The sequence below is a fragment of the Manduca sexta genome, chromosome 13 (assembly GCF_014839805.1).
Source record: "Manduca sexta isolate Smith_Timp_Sample1 chromosome 13, JHU_Msex_v1.0, whole genome shotgun sequence".
NCBI lineage: Eukaryota > Metazoa > Arthropoda > Insecta > Lepidoptera > Sphingidae > Manduca > Manduca sexta.
Genome location: NC_051127.1, coordinates 3,804,183 through 3,826,723, shown reverse-complemented (window position 1 = coordinate 3,826,723; position 22,541 = coordinate 3,804,183). Strand labels below are relative to the sequence as shown.

At 35.3% G+C, this 22,541-nt stretch overlaps 1 protein-coding gene across 1 annotated transcript in view; it reads right to left on the bottom strand.

Moving 5' to 3' along the window:
* The window catches only part of LOC115453163 (neurexin-1), a 199,510-nt gene that overhangs the window by 117,401 nt on the left and 59,568 nt on the right, over nt 1-22,541 (bottom strand). Inside the window, 1 exon segment of the mRNA XM_037438235.1 lies at nt 13,039-13,183. Within this exon segment, the coding sequence (XP_037294132.1) occupies nt 13,039-13,183 (145 nt within the window).

The window sequence follows — 22,541 nt, the reverse complement described above, 5'->3', positions numbered from 1 at the left end:
TTCTTTCTTTTAAGTGGGAAAGATATCGGAGTATACGTTCTAGAGATTCACCACTTGATGTTACAAATATGTTACTCTTGAGTATAAGAAACAACACCGTCATGTTGGAATTGAAACTAATTTCTTGCACTGACAAGAACACTCTGACAACATTTAGAACAAAGAACCAAAAATGGCGCTACCAAAGCAGGTTTTTTATTTTCCTGGTCAGGCTTTACAAGAGAATAGCAAACGCGACGAGAAAAGATAACCTCACAACTCCCACGATTCCATACAATATACTTAATTCATTCAATGGTGAATCAAAGCACTTTAAATTCACAACGTTTTTACATCTCCTTTTTTATCGAACAAAATTCTCTTTGAAACGATTGGGGATTACATGCAAAAAATCCTTCAGTTAAATATGTAAAACATTCCTATCGAAATGTAAAAATTTTAGTTCCATTCTACTTTAAATAAAATTGTTAAACTTGGCATTTTTTTTTTCATTTTAATGAAAAGAGGAGATATGGATAAAGAGTAAGATTTACTGCGAAAAACATTTCGTATGAAAGAGTTCCATATTTCTTTATTAAAGACAAAAAATATCCAGTAAATTACAGTCATATCACTTTTACAAGGAAATAATCATAAAAGACTACCAGAAATAGAATCATGAAACACAAACCATTTCTTCCAACTTCCATTGAATTTCAGAAATAGAAAACATTTTCCATAACACCAACCACAAGAGAAATAAAATCACATGACCGGATATTAACATAACGCGCAATATTTTGGACGAAAAGGTCGAAATGTTTGGAGCTTGTAAGTAATCGCCACGCAAGGTCACCGTGCGGGCGCAATTGACCTTTAACCTCGATATTGTTCATAGACGTTGCTTACTGGCTCTAAAACTATTACCTTATTGTTGCGCTAATAAAAAGTTTTCATTATTTTCGATATTACAATGTTTTGTATACAGCATGACTCGCTCTTTTCCTAAACATAACAGGGCCCGTCATATATCAAAGCAAAACATCATCATTAATTCAAGTGTAAACTAGCTTTTGCTCGCAGATTCGCCTGCGTGGAGGAGTTTTCCTGGATGAAAGTCCCGTTATTTTCCCGCAATAGAAAGTAGCCTATAACTTTTCCAGGGTCTTAAGCATTCTCCATACAAATTTCATAAAAATCCGTTCAGCAGATTTTGAGAAAATCTATCACATACAGACAGACAGCTTTTGGGGACTTTGTTTTATTATATGTATAGATCGATTTTTCAATAATTTATTACTAAAGCCAAATAATTGGCTGTCTTACAACTATTGAAAAGTATTTCTTGAAACCACGAGAAACACTATTATATTTATATTAATATATATTTTTTAAACATATACCGCCTTATTACAAAAAGATAGGTTAGTACTGGGTTTAAACCAAAACTAAAAAGTCTACGTTTGTTACGGTATTAAAGTTAGTATTCGGACTAAAATTCATTCTTATTACAAATCCAAGATCAACCGAGGATTCACTAGTACCGAAAATAGTCCCTGATTTAATTCGTATCCACAGAGTATAAGCAAAAAATTACCGTAATTCATTGATTCATTCACTCCGCGTTTGACGCACCGTTCCTTTTAACATAAGTATGTATAAAACGAAGGGCAAAATGTTTAATAAAATGTGATTTAGATAATGATGATGATGCTAAATATATACTATTTTGCTATTTAAATATATCTTAAAGCTGAATAATTTAAAATGGCTTGGTTTTGTGTTAATTCACTGTTGGCTTGTTAAGCTAGCGTACAATGGAATGAAGTGTGCGGCGCGCATACTTGAACATTATCAAAATGTTTACATTTCGGTTTATTTATGATTTTGATTAATAGCACTTCAAGTAACATAAAGAAACGTTGTTCTTTTAAAACAATTTAGGCACGGCAACAGCATCACAAGTGTAATTGTTTTTGTTGTGGAGTCACTTACGTTACGTATATTTTAGTTATACCAATTAAAAATGGAGCAATAAATCAAAACAAACGAGGGGAATATTGGACTTTGGAAGAAAAGGTTAGTTAAAAGTAATCATCTTGGTTATGAGCAGTGTAATAAATTAAAATGTTATTCAATTAGTACAAATTTTCTTCTTAATCCAAGAAATACTACGTTAACTTATTTCCAAGTCGGTTTTTCATGTTAGATAATAAATCAACCAAGACGAGTACCAATATGTTAAGATGGAAAGAATGAAAAAAAATAACAAATAAGTGAGTAAATTTTGCTGTTTTTGTAATGAATATTTAGTTACCATGACTTATGTAAAATGTACCTATATTTGTAAGACTAAACGACTCATTAACTAACGAAAACTACGGGGTCTATTGAACCGCAGATTTGTTCCTAACATTTTTGAATCTTCTAAATCCATTAAATCAATCAAATTTATTTCCATTTTTTTCTATTTTAGTTTATATTTGGTTCTCTGAACACAATTATCAACTTTGAAATTTGATATTTCGCGGTTAGTACTGGAGTTAAACTAGGGGTCACGGCGGTTTAACTTTAGTACCACAGATAGTCCTCGGACTAGCGATAAACTCGGTTTTGTAATACCATTTTTCTTAGTCCATAGTTTAAACCTGGTACTAAACCCGGTACTATAGTTAGTCTTCGTTTTGTAATAAGGCGGATATAATTTGACGTCAACACTTCCGACATTATAAAGAACATCGACCAATCGTAACGTTTATAAATAAAATTACCAAAATCTCATTAATCATAATCAAAAGGAGACTCAATCGTTTGTTAAAAATAAAAAGTCACTTCCTCAAAAGGCGGAAAAAGCGTTAGCATTGTCTGGTGACTGGCGACTTTGCCCGACCTCCCCTCGTGTGATTGATGTGCCCGCTGTGATTTGTCTAATGACAGGGCCTGCGTTTAAAAAAACACTTATGGAACCTGTCGTGATATGCGACGAAAAGGGTAAGTCGGGGTAAGAGGACTCGATCAATCTGGTTTTCAAAATGTGTGAAAATGTAAAATGGTGAGCTAGATTGATTTTTATAATGTTAATTTTGCGTGTGAAAGGGCCCTACAGATTTTAGATATTAGGTATTCATTGCATGATGTAATTCCTTTAAAATCAGAGAAATTTGTAAAATCAAACTCAGTTTCATCAATGTTCACATAAATAATATGAACTTGAAAATAATTTAATTCCCATACTAAGGACATTTTAATAAAGATTAATTTGGTAATAAGTAGTTAAATTCAATATTCATGGCCGTATTGCAAAATATATTCAAACACTATATTTTATATAAAAGTTTATTTAAATAAAGTATAAAATACAAATCCCAAAAAAGATAGAAGGAAAATATCCAAAAAAGCGAAATGTTAACACCAAGTAATTATAATCCATCCGACCCTAGATTACCCCAAATAAATTTAGCTTCCTTTCATGAGAATTTTAAAATAAACATCCAACAAGCTAAAAGGTTAACAAAGGATTAAGATTAAACAGCAGTTAGTCTTAAGTCAAACTTCCAGCGAGTTATGGTTTAAAATTTCAATAACTTCAAAAGCAGACGAGGTTTAAACGCGATAAAGTTTGTTCGAAGATAATATTCTGAATCGACTGTCCATTCAAACCCGATCTCCCTTTTTAATTATAGAATTCTATAAAAAGACCCTTTTTTAGTTTTTAATCATGACATTTTTTTATTGCTTTGAATGACGAGACGAGCTAGCCGTTCGCCAGATAGTAAGCGGATACGATCGCCCATAAACAGTAGAAACATCATCCCACACTAGGAATTACAAAGTATTGTTTGGTATTCCACTGCGATCGCCATCCTGAGACATGAGATATTAAAGCTTATTATGTCCAGTATGTTATGGCTACGATGTCCTTCAAACTGGAACACAACAGTGACTACACAATGCTTTGGCGGCACAAATAGACATTGTAGTGGGACCTAACTACCAACAGATGGACTCTCACATATGAGAGGCCTACCACCAGTAATACATATCTGACGAAGTTCGATTTCAGTCAAAAACCAGTATATTTTTTGACTGAATATGCAAGCCAGCCTTAATAATAATGGCTCTTAGAACTTAGAGTATACCGTAATATGTCGACTCCGTATTTTAGATTATGCGCAAACAACCCACGTTTGCGATACGCGCGCACTTTTCTATGCAAAAACACATAGCTCCCAACCACACCGTGTTTACAATACGCCGTCAGCTTGCCCTTACAAAATTCGTGCGGTTCTCTTTTTTGCTGTAAACAATTTTTTTCCTACAATCTCATGAATTACAGTTAAAATTATATAAAAAATTAACGTACTTAAATTGAAAACTTTTTTTTTTTTATTTTACTCGAATAAATTTAGCAATCCTCCACGAGCCCGGACAACTAAAATATTTTGTAAATTAAAAAAAAACTTTTATAGTTTCACACAATTTAAAATATATATGTATACTTTGCTATTCTATTATAAATTCTTAACATATTCACGAGCTTCGATTTAGAATCTAAGTTTATTATGAAGAAGTTTGAGAGTTGGGACGTAATTTTGAAGATTCCATCCTCTAGGGGCGTTAAATTCAATTATATAATCATCAATAATATAGTAAAATACAGCACATACTCTTACTTTTTTGGACCAATGATCTTTATAAAATTCTATTTTTCGGTCCTATAAGGTACTTACTGTACATATTATAAAACAAAGTCCCCTTTTCTGTCTGTCTGTATGTTATCAATTTTCTCAAAATCTACTGAAGAGATTTTTATGGAATTTGGTATGGAGGTAGTTGAAGACCTTGGAAAGGTTATAGGCTACTTTATATCTGGAATAATATATAGCGAGACATTTATCCCGGAAAACTCCTTCACGCGGGTAAAGATGCAAGCAAAAGCTACTTCTTATATAAAGCGAAAGAGTGTTTTTGTTTGCTTAATCACACTTATCTCAGGAACTACTATACCAATGTTTTTTCTCTAATGGAAATCTACAATACTCCTGAATGCTATACGCTACTTTTTAAACCAGAATAACGTTTTCACACGGGTGGAACCCCAGGTAAATGGTAGAAGAGCATGAATCCTTACTCATTTTAACAATTTATAGTGATGATAGGTCTCTCATATGTGAGAGTCCGCCTGGGAAGATATCACCGCAATGTGTATTTCTGCCGCCAAGCAGCAGTGTCTAGTCACTGTTGTATTCCGGTTTGAATGACATTGTACCCAGTGTAACTACTGGACATAATAAGACTTTACATCTCATGTCTCAGGATGGCGAGCGCAGTGGAATACCAAACAATACTTTAATTCAAGGTGTTGGATGGTGTTTCTACTGTTTATAGGCGGTCGTATCGCTTACCATCAGGCGAACGGCAAGCTCGTCTCGTTATTCAAAGCAATAAAAAAAAGTATTAAATTCTATTGTTCAGTCCTATAAGCTATTGTTTTATATAATGTATATCTTTACATAATATGAAATACAATAGCATCTAAGGCTTCTCATTTTAAGATATAATTTAATTGCTTTCGTGTAACGTTCCTTTCATAACATTAAAATGAGCTACGAGCGGAATCGGTAGCAAATATTTCTACCTTTCTTATCTTTTATATTTACGTAAGGGATCGGCATAATATCCAAGAAATCTATAGACTTCGAATTCTAACATTACTTTTTTGATAAGACAAAATACTGAGAATATAAATTGATGTCTTGATATCGTAAGAACATAAGAAAATAAAGGTTGACTTCAAAAAGATTCTTAATTTGACGAAGAGCTAAGGTTTTTGCTGGTAGTTAGAAATATTTAATATCCAGCCGTAAAGCGACCACCGTACATAAAGTATATACATAAAGCCACAGTGGTCCACGTAAATGTGTCGCGTGTCGGGATCAGCCTGTGTATATCCGGTTACAACAGGCCGGCATAATTGTGTCGACAGTCGAGGGGTAATCATTTCTCGTCGACATACCGTTGGAACCCACTCCACTTACCATCAGGTGCATGGGAGTCTTTGCCATGCACTTATAAAAAAACTAAATTACGCTTGCTACTATGAAGCAATAGACTTAAATTTCACAAGCTACCTACAATTTTCTTCCTACAGAAACACTAATATTTCCACAATGCTTGGAGACAGAAATAGGCAGTCATAGCTCATCCAAACGAAATCTTTCATACGAAACCTAATTAATAAGTTTGTTACAACTGATAGTAAACCTTAATTATCAGAAGTAATTAAATATTTAAGTTTATTTCAAGTGTGTTGGCGCGCGGCCACGGTTATACGCCGTAGTACTCTTTAAATTTGATAATTGGGACAGAAAAACTGCTTTTATCTCCCGTGCCTGCAATTGGTTGAAATTCGTTTATTTTTATTTTACCTTTCCCGCAATAACAGTCCAAATCCAACTGTGTGTTCCCGAGATATATACCTTATGTCAGTCCATTATGGTCCATCTCTTTACAAAACATCATCCAAATCTCTTCAACAGTTTCCCATTGTACTTTTAACATACAAATGTTTTTACGAAGCATTCATAATACTCCTAGGAGGAAAAACAAAAACAGACATCACGGCTTTATCCCGAAGCGTTACACAGTGTAACCAGGGCATCCAATTTTCGCCATGTGTGTTCCGTCACATGATATGATAGAAAACGAGTCTATCGCCATATCGGGCACAACTTCCAGCCTCCGAGCTGATAGCAGACGTGATATTGCGTCTGCGATTCCCGATCCGGACCCTCAGAGCAGGAGTCGACAGAAAAATCCAAATAAGTTGAGTAATACATTTGTTTCACGCAGATTCTGTTCCATATCTATTATACAAATCCAGTCAAAAAATCAATAAACATAGGAGCAAACACAAAGCGTTTTATAAATATTCATCAACGGTGTCGATGTCAACGGTCCATTGCAGGTCATCTCTTTATATAAAACATCGAAAATTTCATCGAGAAGGTATAAAACAATAAATTTTGAAATGCTTAAAAAAGGGGCCGACCCCACGTCAAAACAGGATGAGGATAGGTTTAAAATAATGTCTAGTAATTACTAATGTAATTATAATATGTACTATTTAAAGCGGAATGGAATGAACTGATAAATTTGAAAATATAGCGGTCTTACGAAAAACTGTATATTTAACCGACTTCTAAAAAAGGAGGCGGTCCTAATTCGTGTTTGCATATTTTGTATACATCTATAACAGATACCTTTGAGATTTGTGGACAGATTTCCAGGATTTATTTTTTATTTGGTGAAAGAAGTTCGCATAATGATACCATAATAAATTACATACACAATACTAATTATTCATCTCTCGACTGTCTCGGTGGCGTAGTTGTATTGCATGTCCGGTACAATAGCGCTCTGAGGTCCTGGGTTCGAATCCCGGGTCGGGCAAAGTGATATTTGGGTTTTTCTGCTCCGTATCAGCCCGGAGTCTGGAATTTGTGCCCGATATGGCGATAGGCTCGCCCCCTATCACATCATGGGACGGAACATACTTGGCGAAAAGTGGGTGCCCTAGTTGCGCCTCTGCATACCCCTTCGGGGATAAATGCGTGATGTTATGTATGTACTAATTATTCATTACGACTACAATACTCTTCAAACCTGAATATTTGGCGAAAATATACAAAGCTACCCAGACAGACGCCCAATCAAAAATTTTATTTACGACATACAACACTGAAATAGCAAAGCTTCTAAATAAAGTGCGCCTTCTGCATGTTTTAGTACTACGGGCCGGTTTGACGCGAGCTAATGGACTTTTTTGGGATCTGTCAACATTCACGGGCTTGGATACTCTGATGCGGGTGTCGTGTCGTTTGCAGCAATGTTTCATACACGTTAGCCATGATATTGAGTCAGAGATTAGTTTTTATATAACTAAATAACAAGACGTTCTAAAATACTACCTATACTACTACATAGTATAAAACAAATTCCCTTTCTCTGTCCCTATGTGTGGTTAAATCTTTAAAACTACGCAACGGATTTTGATGCGGTTTTTTTTTAATAGGTAGAGTGATTCAAGAGGAAGGTTTATATGTATAATAATAACATCCATTAGTCAGCATTGCACCCGTGCGAAGCTGGGGCGGGTCGCTAGTACTTAATATACATATACTACAAGATGACAAATAAATCAAAATAATTACATAATATTTCGAGAATCTTATCTAGTCTCGAGTCTCGACACGAAAGTCCCGGGACTCGAGACAACTAAAATTAATAAAATCCCGGGAATTCGAGACCCGACACGCCCCGGGACCCAAAGCCTAGATACGACCGCCCATAAACAGTAACAACACCACACAGAACAACGAATTGCAAAGTACGTAGCCCTCCACTGTCCTGATCACCCTGAGACATAAGGTGTTATTTTAGTATGAAAATATTTTTGATATCCTGGAATCCTCAGGCGTAGCGACTGCAGGGGCCTGGAGTGGAGTTGAGAGAGGATATATGGGGAATAGAAGTTTGGGGGAAGGAAAAGAAACCCTTGGACGGGCGGAGGGGAGAAGACCAGGGAATGTTCGCGAATCTTCATAGGTCTCAATGTGTATTAACAACCATGAGGTATACACATAACTGTGTGCCTAGACAGCGGCAAAAGTCCCTCCGTGCATGGACGTGCATTCGGTGTGGAGAGTAAGTGCAAAAGAATTGCTTCGGGAGTAGACATAAAGTGTTTGATAAGTCCCATAATGTTCAACAATTATGCTGGCTACAATTTCCTTCAAACCGGAACACAACAGTGCATGTAAACTGCTGCTTGATGATAGAAGTAGACATTATGATGGCACGTTCTCAAGCAGTCTCTCGCATGCGTAACGACATGAATAATAAGAAAGACCAAAAACTATTCCTATGACGCTCATATAATATATTATGATATATCAACAAATCACTACAGAGGATTACATAATTTAATGTAACATTGAAAAAATATATAGTAACAAAAAGTCTATTACGTGGTAACATGGTTTAGATTAAATAAAATGTATGATTTGTATCTAAATAATAAAAGATATTTTCTTAGTAACATCTCTGATAGTCTCACTAACGAATAGTGATTCTTGGATCTTGTACAATTACCATTTCATTAATAATAAAACGTAAGGAAATATACTAGACAAATTTAATTTTTCTATCTAAATAAACTATAAATATTTATTTTCATGACAGAATAATAATTTGTTTTTGTAACCAATAACAACTACTAATGACTACCTCGGAGGGTAAGTCGTATTGTGAGCATGGTATATTAGCTTTAAGGTCTCAGATTCGAATCCCGGGTTCGGCAAGTGATAAATATTTTTGTTTCTCAGTAACAGCCCGGAGTTCAGCTCGGCGATAGGCTCGCACCCAGTTACACCTCTGTCTATCCCTTCGAGGATAAAGGCGTGATTTAAATAAAAACTGTGTCAATAAATCTACGAAAACATGGCGTGTTTTATATTATCAAAGTTACCACGTGCCAGGTGATGTCTCGCAAAAATTTCACACGATTAATTATTTCGTTCACGCATGGCCGACTAAATGATTCGTCGCTTACAAAGAAATTTCAAAGTAGAAACCTCCTCCTAGCGGAATTTCGACCACGGCGGCCAATCTCAACGGAAATCAGCCAGGTACGCAGGATATATTATAGTGCACAGGTGAGTGCAACTGATTACTACGATACATAGATCATTTCATCCACAAAGACGCGCTCCACTTCTTTCTCTAATTGCTTACAGTGTCCGTGTTAAGTCAACACGCACACTACAATGGATAGCGTCAGGCGAAGTACTTGGATCAGTCCGCTTACCTCGAGACACCCCGCAATACCCCCGCTCAAAAGGTAGAAGGGCGCGTCTTCGTACATGGAATGACCTCTACAACGATACGACGTTAAACAGAAAAAGAACAAAATAAAAAAAAAACATTTTGCAATCCCAAATGTTGATGAATGACTAAGTTTTCCCTGAGACTCGCCGAGCTTCACAGCTTGATGTCATAAAATGCTTGTCACTGCTGAACCTGGCTTACAGGAGTTGTAGTGGTGGGTGTGAGGGCGGGAAAGTCAAAAGAAATCAAAATTGATTTTATAAACATCACGTACTCAAGACTTGATGTTTTGATGAGTATTTTTTTAAAAAGAAGAAGCAAAAACACATGGTACAAATATAATCATAAATTTCCATTAACTAGACGTAAAGTGAGTAGACGTAACCATCGATCCAGGCCAGATGATTAGCCAGTTATCGTTTTAAAAGCTGAAAGCGCTGAAATTTATGCAAAAATTAAGCAATTCACGCAGACGCCTGTATTTTAATTTACGATATTGTCTAAAAGACTCCGGCGTCGGCTGTTGTGGCCCAATTTATGGCGAATAGCGACAATTAATTTTTATTACTTTATAGGACTTTTTCGGCAAGTCAATCTCGTGGGAAATCTAAAATGTCGCGACATCTGCGAAAATGTAGTATGAGTTAACGACTACGATAAATGCTAGGAGATATTGTACCAAAAATGTTAATGTTAGGGCTCATAATGTTTTTATGTGCCAAAAAAATGGTTTAGATAATATTATTACGTTTGTATATTGTACAATGTAAATTTTAGTTCTTTTGGTTCCTTGTAGACTTTTGTCGTCTACTTACATTTACTGATGGTTAGCTGCACCTAAAATCATTTGAGTATGAGATACTATGCACAAGCACAATACATAATACCTATATTGTGTAACATCGCGGTCAAGACACTTGTCTTTTTCATTCATTTTATTAAAATGTGTTTCTTGCAGCTTCTCCCGCGTGAAAGCCTTATCCGCTACAATAGTCCCTGTAACGCTGTATGACGCCAACGCCATTTATTTTAAAATCAGAATAAAAAAACTTTATTATTTCCATGGGATTTACTCCCATGGAAATAGTACTGGGATAAAATGTAGCCTATGTGTTAATCCAGGTTCCGGTGTACAATGCACGGGCAGCCGTGTGCCAAATTGTATCCCAATCTGTTCAGTTGTTGCTGCGTTTATTTGACAATAACACAAAGACTCAAATATTTTGACAAACCTTCGTATTTATGATACTAGCAAGAGTAAAATTAGCAAATAAACTTTCAAAATTCAAAATCGCTTCCCGCTCCCTTTTAAACCAACCCACGAATTAGCCCAAAGCAAGGCTCGACGGAATTTCTTTGTTGACTTCCACAGAAACGCAATTTCACAACCGATACACCAAAATGAACTCTTAGGTAAAACAACAAGGTTAAATTTCAAACGGTATGAAACAACGAAACCCCAAGGCCGCAAATGGACTTGTTTGCGAAATATCGTTGAAAAATGCTTAGCATTCGCAAAATTTTCGCCATTGTATCGGATGATCTTTCTCTTATTGACTGTAGTACAGTTCGCTTGGAATTTGACCTCTCAGAGGAGTTGAATATCAGGCAGGCGATTGTAAATACTAAGGCAAATAGCTTCGATAAAACGCATCGTAACGTGTCGTTGACCCTATATTGGGGTTGGGTAAAAACGGAATGATTCTACCAAACTTTTTAAACTACACGGCAAATTTACCCCTCTGTATCTGATTGTATATGGAGTGGGGTCCAATAGAATGTCGACTGACGATAGATGATTACCCCTCGGCAGTCGACACAATTATGCCGGCATGTTAGAACCGGATATACACAGGCTGATCCCGAAACGCGACACACTTATGAGGGCCACTATGGCGGGTTTTAACACCTTGTATACGGTGGTCGCTATCGGGGCGGATATAAAATATATCCTACCACCAGCAAAGATATATAAAGTCTGTATACCAAAAGGAAAGGTGAATCTCGCCTCGTTTCTGGCAGCACTAATCTGTCTTTAGCCGACAATGAAATTAATCAAATAGAACGGTAGGGTGTTGGAAATATTAATTGCCCATTTCGCCCATAGCAAAGCGGGAGACAAAATAATGATCTAATTTTAAACCACAAGCACAGAGACAACTGGAATAGCCAGTTGCAAAGGCACCACTGGATATCTCACTCCCTTATTCATGGACGTTTTTTATCTAAAGTCGGAATAAAGCTGTGATAACAAGTCTGTTTGTCAGTGCTGACGGCATGGCAGCCTTCGCAGTGCGTAGACATAAGGCCGTTAATAAATACCGTCTATGAATAAGGGCGTCAGTCTTATAACTACATTATCAAAAAATAAATAATATCTCACAATTATACAGCATGCAGTACTTGAAACATAAAACTTCTTCACGACAGTCAAAATTCTAGCAGAAACGGAACGTTGGTATTGCATTATGCATTTAAAATATTCCGAAGACTGCACAATGCTGAAGTTTCCCAAGTTATGTCTAATTTATAGTAGTTGCGACGGGTTCCGCAGTTTGTCTGCCATCTATTCCCGTCGCAGGCAACGGATTTGCTATATCCATTTGTCTTTCTATGTCATTTTTTATTCAAATCTAGCGATAATGTTATATTGGAAGATTGGTTTCAATGTTCGAAATTACCTATTCACGTATGAAGGGTTGGAATTTTTCAAAGTCTTAAGAGAACGGCGCATTCTTACGTGGTAGGGTATATTCTATAACACAACTATGATGACAAACAAAGTCCTTATAAAAATAGTCTAGAAATTATACAAGCAAATTAGAATCTTATGTCAATATTGAAAGTATCGATATATATGTACTACGTATTAGTTTTGCCATTCAGAACATTAACTGTGTTCAACTGAATTGATTCAAACTAACTTTAGTATGGTCAATATTGACAGCTTGTGGTTTTGTACGGAGTGACGCTCATGATATAAGAACTCGAGTCTAAGTGTAAACTTGTATTTAAATAAAATATATTAGTCAAATAAGTAAAATTATTTGTTGTTTAAGTGAATAAATAGGTTATGACAGTGACATTTTGGTTGCCATTTTAATTCAGGTTTTTTGAACAAATAGTTTATATGGACGTTCGGATCTATATAGAAAGACACAAGCCACCTACCTTCAAATCTCGCGAATGCCGCAACTCCTGCCTCCGCGGCGGCTGTCCAGGCAAATCTGAGTACACCAGGTTCCTCACCGACCCTCGGAACTTGGGCTCGAAGATCACCGACGGGAGCGCCAATGTAGTCAACTTTGAATTGTACCTGGGACAAAAGAAAACAATTTGTAACTAAAAATTAGTTTTTTAGCCAACATCATAATAAAATGAATAATCATTTATTATAGTTAAGTACTATAAAGAATTAAATATTCATAAAAGTAATATTTAGTTTCGTCGTATATTTGAAGTAAGAATAGACAAAGAAATTGCAATTATACAGCCAATTTTTTTTTTTTACAAAAAACACTATTATAAGTTTGAAACATTATGAAGTTGGGATTAATGTTCCCTTTTGTGTAGTCTTAGGTAGAGGTATTTTGATTCATATTTATTTTTATTGTAGGTATCTAATAAAAAAATCTGCTAAGAAACTATAAAGATATGTGTTTTAAATATTGATATAAAACATATATATATTTTTCTGGTAAGATTAAAAATTACATAGACATTAATGGTATTCATATGTGAGACATTACTAATAGGTCAAGAAATCTTTTAACCAATAATAAAGACCAAACAAACGCATTAAAGAAAAAAACTCACAAAAAATATATTTATGTTAGTAAAAATAATTTGAAATTGAAGTTATAAAATAACAAATTTAACACTAATACTATTATATTAAGGTATAAAAACACATTAACGTTAAAAACACAGCCTGATCAAAACACAGAAATTTCAAATTCCATTTCACTATTTATAACGTAATAAAAAACATTGGAACAATCCAATTGCGAATGGAAACAATTAGTCTATCAAATAGTATGTAACATAATATTTTGGTTTCCACACTGTTTCCCAGCTTTATTATTTAGGAGTTCATTTTGAACAAACTATGTGAATTGATTGAAAAGTTGAGTTGGCTAAGGAATCAGATAATATTTTGACTGGATAACAATCATATATGTTAAAGGGGTAGGGGAAAATGACTCCAGTGCACCTAATGATGAGTAGAATGGAGTTCGAATAGTTTCGACTGACGAGAGATGATTATCCATCGCCAGTCGACACAGTTACGCCGGCCTGTTTGTAATGTAAAGTATGCTACCACCAGCAACACCACGGTAGTAAAAAAACATAAATAATTCTGACTAATAAGGCCTGAAACAGTAAAAAAAGACCTTTTTTATGATTCTTTGAAAACCTTGGTATTTGAAATTAGATAATTACAATTAAGCGACAAAAGAGTATTGGCAAAAATTGATGATTTAATATTAAGTCTGAACACATAAAATGTTAATTATTTAGATTCCGTAAATTTTTCTACCACCAGTTCGGAAAACAGTTTGTACAGCAGAAAGAAAGAAACGTATAAAGAATATGATTAAACAAAGAAAAATCCTTTCTTCTATAATATTTTGACTTCATGATCAAGTTTGTAACATAACCAGAAAAATAGTCGTTTTAAAATATTTTCACAACATGTTCAAAAACTTGAAGATATCTCACAGCTCCTCGACTCTCTGGACATGACAGGCCCCACACAATTTATCACACGCCATATTAAAGGCAACCGTTGTGCTGTAATATTTTAGTTTGTAAACGTGACGTCAGACAGTGCAAGTAATTTAAAATCTCTTGAAGTTAGATTACCGTCGGATGATGCATCGTCTGCAGTGTACAGAACATTCTAGTCCTCATCGGTTATAACAAAAATTTATACATTTTATAGAACTGTTTATATAATGATTTTTTTTTTGTTTACGCGAATTTAAGACATTAAAATAAACCTTCGTCCCGTGACCATGAAGACTGAGAAATCTTCGAAACGTTGGGAGAAAATAATAATATAAAAAAACACGGTAAAATCCGCATATATTTTTATTTCAAAGAACTGTTTTTATTACCTATTAATTCTATTTTTGAATGACAAATATGATAAAAATGAGGCCTTAATCTCTTTTCAGGGGTGGACATCTCTTTTCAGGGGTGGACAAAGGTGTATCTACATTTTTCCAAGTTTTGTTACATTTAATGAAAAGCCATGTTATAAAGCGGTGCTAGTTCGGAGTGTAACGAACTGCCGAGACGAATGTCCGCAGGTTCAAACCCAAGGGCACGCACCTCTGACTTTTCTAAAGTTATATATGTTTTATGTGTGAATTATCGCTTTAACATTTTTTTTTCATTCTTTTACTATGAAGGAAAACATCATAAGGACCATGAACACCCAAAATATTACAAGTCGTGATTTAGTTATCAACTTTAAAGGAAAGGAACAAAGATTAGGACAAGTATGGGGTTGTTTAAATGATTCGATGTCCTTCTCAATGTAAGTATGTCATATTACACCGATTCGTGCTGAATGTATATCATGATTCTACCAAAACTATTTCAGGAAACCAGCTTTTACCCGTGTCTTTGCCAACGTCAGAGTTTTCCTGGAATAAGAGTCCCGCTATATACTTTCCCAGGATAAACTGTAGCCTATGTCCTTCCCATGTTCTCAAACTGTATCCATACCAAATTTCATCGAAGTTCTTTCAGTAGTTTTTGAGTTTATCGAGTTCAGACAGACGCGGCGGAGGACATCTGAACGCAACTCAAAAACTACCCAACGGATTTAGATTAAATTTGGTATGGATTTGTTTTAGACCTTGCGAAGAACATAGGCTTTCTATCGCGGGAAAATATAAAGCGTGACTTTTATAACGGACAACTTTATACCGAAAAAACTAAATCACGCGGGCGGAGCCGCGGGCACAAGCTATTGTTTAATATTTAAGGATATTGAACGATGTTTTTATATTAAGCCGACTGGACAATAAACTTTAATAAAACGAAAGTGCTAACCCCATACCGTATAATTACAGAATTAAATTTATAACTTTATAATTAGTCGGAATACCTCTAAATGTCCAATTATGGAGGCGCAGTTTCAACCTACAGACAATTTCACGTACGTGACCGACGTGATAATGGCTCTATTCCTTTTTTAATCTATGGTTGTTACGTTTTTCTGTTCTATCTTAACCACTTAGAGCAAATTGGGTCAAACTTTTACATCCACAAAAGGTTATGAAAAATAGATTTGTGAATACCATGTTTTGTAGTCAAAGAGGGGAATAATTACCATTATTATTTTATAATAATATAACTGAATTTTTTATTAAAAAATACCGCCCTTTTTAATGCTGTATGCTTACTTCGTAATGTGAAAGTCATGTCTTTTATAGAAGAATTGTATAAACAATCACCTTTGTATAAATAATTATCATCACCAGAAGGATTCAACACGACCGACAAAAAGAAAGAGGCCTTCTGAATAAAATCTGTTTAATATTACGTACCACTTTCTAAATATAATTATCATGTATCTCACAGAGCAACTCATAGTTCAACAAAATTATTGCGAAGTATATATGTACAGCGTAACAAGCCTGAAACGCAAACAGCCATCTGGTTCGCAAACGGAGAGCAAATAGGAGAAAATATTCCCTTAAAACTAGAATTTAATTAGCTAATGCAGCCGGGACGCTCAAATTATTGCCTTTTTAACTCGACACGTGCAACTCTGCACTTTTTCAATATAAAATATGACCTAAAGTTTGGTTTCAGTCGATAGTTACGTCGGAACTTTTGAGCTTTTGAGTTATTCAAAGCTTTAAGCGTTATGCACGATAATTGCACACAACGCTTATGTCTTGGGATCACTTTTTTAAATAAAATTCAAAAAGGAATTGAAGTTCAAACCTATACATACTATAAAACAGTCCCCAAACGCTGTCTGTCTGTATGCGATCGATTTTCTCAAAATTTACTTAACGGTTTATGTACGGTTTTTATTAAAAGATAGTCTAATTACTGAGCTAAGTTTAGGTTAACGGTACGTTACGGTTTTATATAAACTGACTGTTACTGTCAAAGAAGTCGCGTGTTTGTAAAAAATCTTGTGGGTCAGTATTAACGTGGAAAAACGTTGTAACAGTGATATCCACGCGGGCGAAGCCGCGGGCACAACTAGTATAAAATAAATAGATGAATGAATGTGGAAAAACAATCAGGCAGACTGACGGAGTTCAAACCACCATCGAAGAACACTACGTCTCTCGTTCTATACACGGTCTATGCTGTACTTACTAAAGAATATAGACCTATGCATAAACATTCTCAGATATTCATTTGATTTTGCTGTTGAATGACGAGCATGCTTGCCTGATTGTAAGCAATACGACCGCCCATAATCAATATCACCATACAAAAATTTGAATTACAATCAACTGCTTGGCACTTTGTCCTCGTCACACTGAGACATGTTACGTCTCATAATGCCTAGTAATTACGCAGGCTACAATATCCCTCAAAACGGAATACAATAGTGCATGCGCACTACTTGATGGTAAAAATAGACATAGCTGAGTTACCTAGCGACACGAACCCTCGCATACGAGTAACTATAATTTCGCATCTCGAAACCTACCACTTACTATGATTTCGCATCATTTTTAATAGCAATAATTAACTCATGCGGTAGTTAATGCGTTTATTCAAACATATAAACATAACCTTTATTAGGAAGCAGGATAATATCAACAGAACAGTAGGATATGAACAACATTGAACTATAATTTGATTCATTAAAATTAAAAACAAAATAAACCAACTCGATTACCGTTGTCCATTTCCAGAGGATTATATTTTATAAGAATTAATTGCTTAAGACAGAACACAAGTTTCTGAAATCAATACTTATCCCAGATCGGATGGTTCTCGCAACTCGACAGATAAACCGGAGCCGTGTGCCCAGCGGGAACTTTTAATGGATTATTAGAAGATATTATTGTAACACTTTGGAATCCTATAAATTATTTTAAAAATAGGTTACATATTATGTGTCTTATTATTTTTAATTGCTTTGAATGACGAACTTTTTGTGTTATAATTGTGATGTTACCGCTTCGACGAATTCGCTAAGAACAGTAAGTAGTAATGCATCAGTGCGTATAGAATAAAAAATACTTTTAATTTATATTTATTTTGTACGAAACTGACACGTTTTTATTTTACATCTACAGTTCGAGTAACTTATTGTAAATTGTTATATCCAAGAAGACAATTATATGGTTTTATTTAGTACGCAATATCAAAATGACTACATAGCTATTCTGAAGTAATTAATGACTATTGACATTAATTTGGCTCAAAATAATTAAACAATAAATATATTACATCCTGTAACATTAATTGACACTCAAGACAGTCAGAAGAAACACTGTAAGCTTATGAAAGCAGTGCCATCATATACTTTTCAGAATCCACTCTTATGAAAGCAGCTAGGATCATCATATACTTTTCCAAATCTACAATACAATATGTTATTGAAATAATCATATCAATAAATCATAGTTTTAACTTCTAATGTTGATCTCGAACCATTAAGAGGCATTTACAATGTATGGACATCACTTGAGTGCCGCTTATCGAATGGCCATCAGCTCGAGTCGACTTCACAAACACTTCGTCTTAATACAAAGAACTGAGAATTCTAATTTAGATACTTTCTAATGGAATGAGAAATGTTAATGATGGTGTTTTTGATTTTGTTAATTTTGATATTCTCATGTGTAACAAAAAAGTTCTCTGACCAATATTTATGTCATATTTTCGCTGTTTTTTTTAATGACTAAGCTACAAGGTCGTTTTTTTCTATTATCTAACATTTACATTTTCAAATATTGAATTAAAATATGATTATTATTCTAGAAAGGGTCACGTGACCGAAGCCAAGACCAATAGCAATGGATATATCGCAGTCTTAATAAAATAATGACCTGTTTCAAAATTGTTAAGTTGTGGCAGTCGTCGGAAAACTAATTTTTGTATGCTACCTTTTTTTTGAAGTTGCTGTAAAATTGAGCTTATTAAAGATAGATAAAAAATTAAAACTATAGCATGAAAAAATGAAGGAAAATACTAAAAGGTCACAAACAGAAATTGGTTGTTTGACGATTCCCACAAATTGGCAATTTTGGAATGATTCATTACTTTATTAAGAGTGCGATATGGCATAACATAGGCAAAACCGTAGTAAATATCAAGTATTAGAAGAGCTAACTCGGGCCGTGAGTCATAAACCGTCTAGATGAATAATCGAGACCTAAGGCACAAAGTCTAGACTTCAGACTAATATTTTACCCCGAGGCTATATTCGCACTGTTTACGACCTACTCAATAGTTTCTGATGTAAAGACGCTTTTGTGAAATTCTTTATCTTACACCTGAACGATGAGGAACGTAAATTACGAACAAAGTGATATTGAATGGGTAGATAGAGCTGTATTTTTTTTGGGGTTATAGACTCCACATTTAAAAACGAGGGAAACTGGCGAAAGGAATACTGGAATCCCCTGGCTTAAAGATTGCAGAGCCCTGGAGGAAAGTTGGGAGAGGATAGCTGGAAGTGTGGGGGAAGCATAAGGAATATCTTAGGATGGGCGGAGTGGAAAGGGAGGGGAAATGTTCGCGGTCCCTTATAGGCCTCAATGTGTAAGACAACCATGAGGTATACACACTGAACTGTATGCCTAGGGTCGCGGCAAATGTCCCCCCGTGCATGGGCGTGCATTTGGTATGAGGACCAAGCGCAAAAGAATTGCCTCGGAGTCGAGATTGGCTAGATAGAGCAATGTTTTTTTGGGTTATAGACTCCGCATTCAACACAGGGGGAAACCCGCGAAAGGGATACTGGAATACCCTGGCTTAACGATTGCAGGGCCCTGGAGGGAAGTTGGGAGAGGATAGCTGCAAGTGTGGGGAAAGGACAAGGAACCTTGGGTTTTAAACCTGCGCACATACGTCTCGGCAATCCTTTACAACATATGCAAGTCAAAAGTCCAATCCAAAATAACAAATTAATAGTAAGTGTAATGGCCGTACGTGCCGGGAGCGCAGTCGGACCTAACGAGACGGTCCCGTGACCCCCCTGCCCCCCACACTCTACCCCCACCGCGTCCACTCGTCACTTAAACTAGTTTTTGGAGTTCAACCGATTATCTCCGGAATTGAGGGCGAAATCCATTTGGTGGGTTTAGTGGATTTGTTTTTTTTTTTCACGTATTGTGAAATGGATTTGAAGGGAGAAAATTTTTAACACTCACAGACACGCGTTTTATTCCCAAAGGGGTAGATAGAGGCGCAACTAATGCACCGAATTTTCGCTGTGTGTATTCCATCCCATTATATGATAGGGGCCTTTAATACCTTTGTATTATAGGTTTTGGATTGTAGAGGCCTTATAAATAACTATTTATATTTAAAAATTAAACAAATGGTTCTATCTCCCACATGATAGACGTAACATAATTTTATAATAAAAATATTAAAATTCCTTTCTTAACAACAGAAAAATATAAAGATACAAAGGAACTATATGATTCAATGAACTATCTTATTCCTAAAAGCAATATGTTAAAATAAAGATACCTATTGAAAAACAACTCACTTTAATAACGTTTATAGGTATTACTTCAAACATTTTAAAGTGAAGAGGCTAATTTTAAATTCTATTCTCTAGTAAGTCCCACGCACAAGAAGCTCAACAGCAAACTTTTACTTCAAGTCAGTTATTGAAACAAAACAATTTTACGACTATGAAGGCTGCGAAGTTTTTGAGAAGTCAGGAGAAAATCACAATAAAAATCCGCGATAAAATATGAAAAATAGTTTTATTTCAACATCCAACATTCGCGTAATCATATAAAATCATTATTTAGGTTAGTTTTGCGGAAAGCCCTCCGGTTGAGGACATTTTTCTCGTATCATGCAGTCACTCATATAAGTACCTAGTTGAATAAATTCGAACCTTCTAATCTATATACTTCTTTGTTTTTATAAAAAATCACACAAAATGGATTTACTTTACTTCAAACGAAGAGCAATCAAGTCGTATTTATACGTTAATTAAATTTAACGTATATAGACGATTTGAAGTATTGCATATATTTAGCTATTATTCTAGTTGAAGACTACAGCATCCCTTTCAGAAATGTGCTGATATTTCTGTAACTTCAGAAATATGACCATCAGTAAATACAAACTTCATCCCGGACCCGAAATAAATCCCGTTTTTTCTCGAACAATAAAAAACCAGGTGACCCAGAAAGCGTTCAAACTTAACGCCACTCTATTTCGGGATGAATTAAACGGGAAAAGGGAAACGGCGGCATTTTTGTATAAACGGGGCCATATTTCGTTGGGACCATCTTATTCCGGGAGCTTTGTGCTCTACAGGTCAGGAGCGACAGCGGTTTAAATATTTTATAGTACAGTTCTATGTTAATACCCTGATTTTTTTACGCGCTTTTTGAATTGGTACCTTCAAAATCTTAATAAAAGGTTTTACTGTATAACATCAAGTAAACCTAGTAGACTACTGATATTTTAATGTGAATATTTGTGAAAATGCATAAATATTTATTAGAACTAATCCCAAATACCGCTCAATAAATTTGGGTAAAATTTGGCACTCTTATAGATCAGCTCCTAAATTCATATTATATTATAATGGACTTTTTTTTTATTCCTTTAAATGACAAGACGAGCTTGCCTTTCTCCTGATGGTGAGTGATACGACCGCCCATAAACAGTTAAAACACCATCCAACACCTTGAATGACAAAGTATTATTCAGTATTCCATAGCGCTCGCCATCCTGAGACATGAGATAGTGTCTTATTATGTTCAGTAGTTGCACTGGCTGCAATGTCCTTCAAACAGGAACACAATAGTGACTACATACTGCTGCTTGGCGGCGGAAATAGGCATTACGGTGGTACCTACCCAGGCGGACTCTTACATATGAGAGACCTACCACCAGTAAATTACATTTTTTTCTATAAAAGTAGGTACTTATTTAATTCTGGGAAATTTCAATACCCATATTCACCATTTCGTATTTAGCCACGTGCAAAATTAAGAGTTATCTAGTTCGCTCTATTCTCTCAGCTTACACCAACCCCAAACAATGGGGACTCAATTAAAATTCTTAAGGCGTCGGTATTCGGTTTTATAACGCCAATTTGTAACTAAGACTTCACCCGTAACTGCTGTGCGCTATATTCTAGGTATTATTTTGTTGTATGTTTAACATAATAAGTGGCGATAGCCTAGTTGGTTGTGGAACGGACTGCCGAGAGGAATGTCCGCGGGTTCAAATCCCAAGGGCACACATCTCTGACTTTTCTAAAAAAAATATGTGTGTATTCTTTGTGAATTATCGTTCGATTTAACGATGAAGGAAAACATCGTGAGGAAACCTACATACCTGAGAAATTCTCTATAGGAATTTTCGAGGGTGTGTGAAGTGAAGTGTTAGTGAATTCCGCACTAGACCAGCGTGGTGGACTAAGACCTAATCTCTCTCAGTAGTAGAGGAGGCCCGTGCCTAACAGTGGGACATTATAT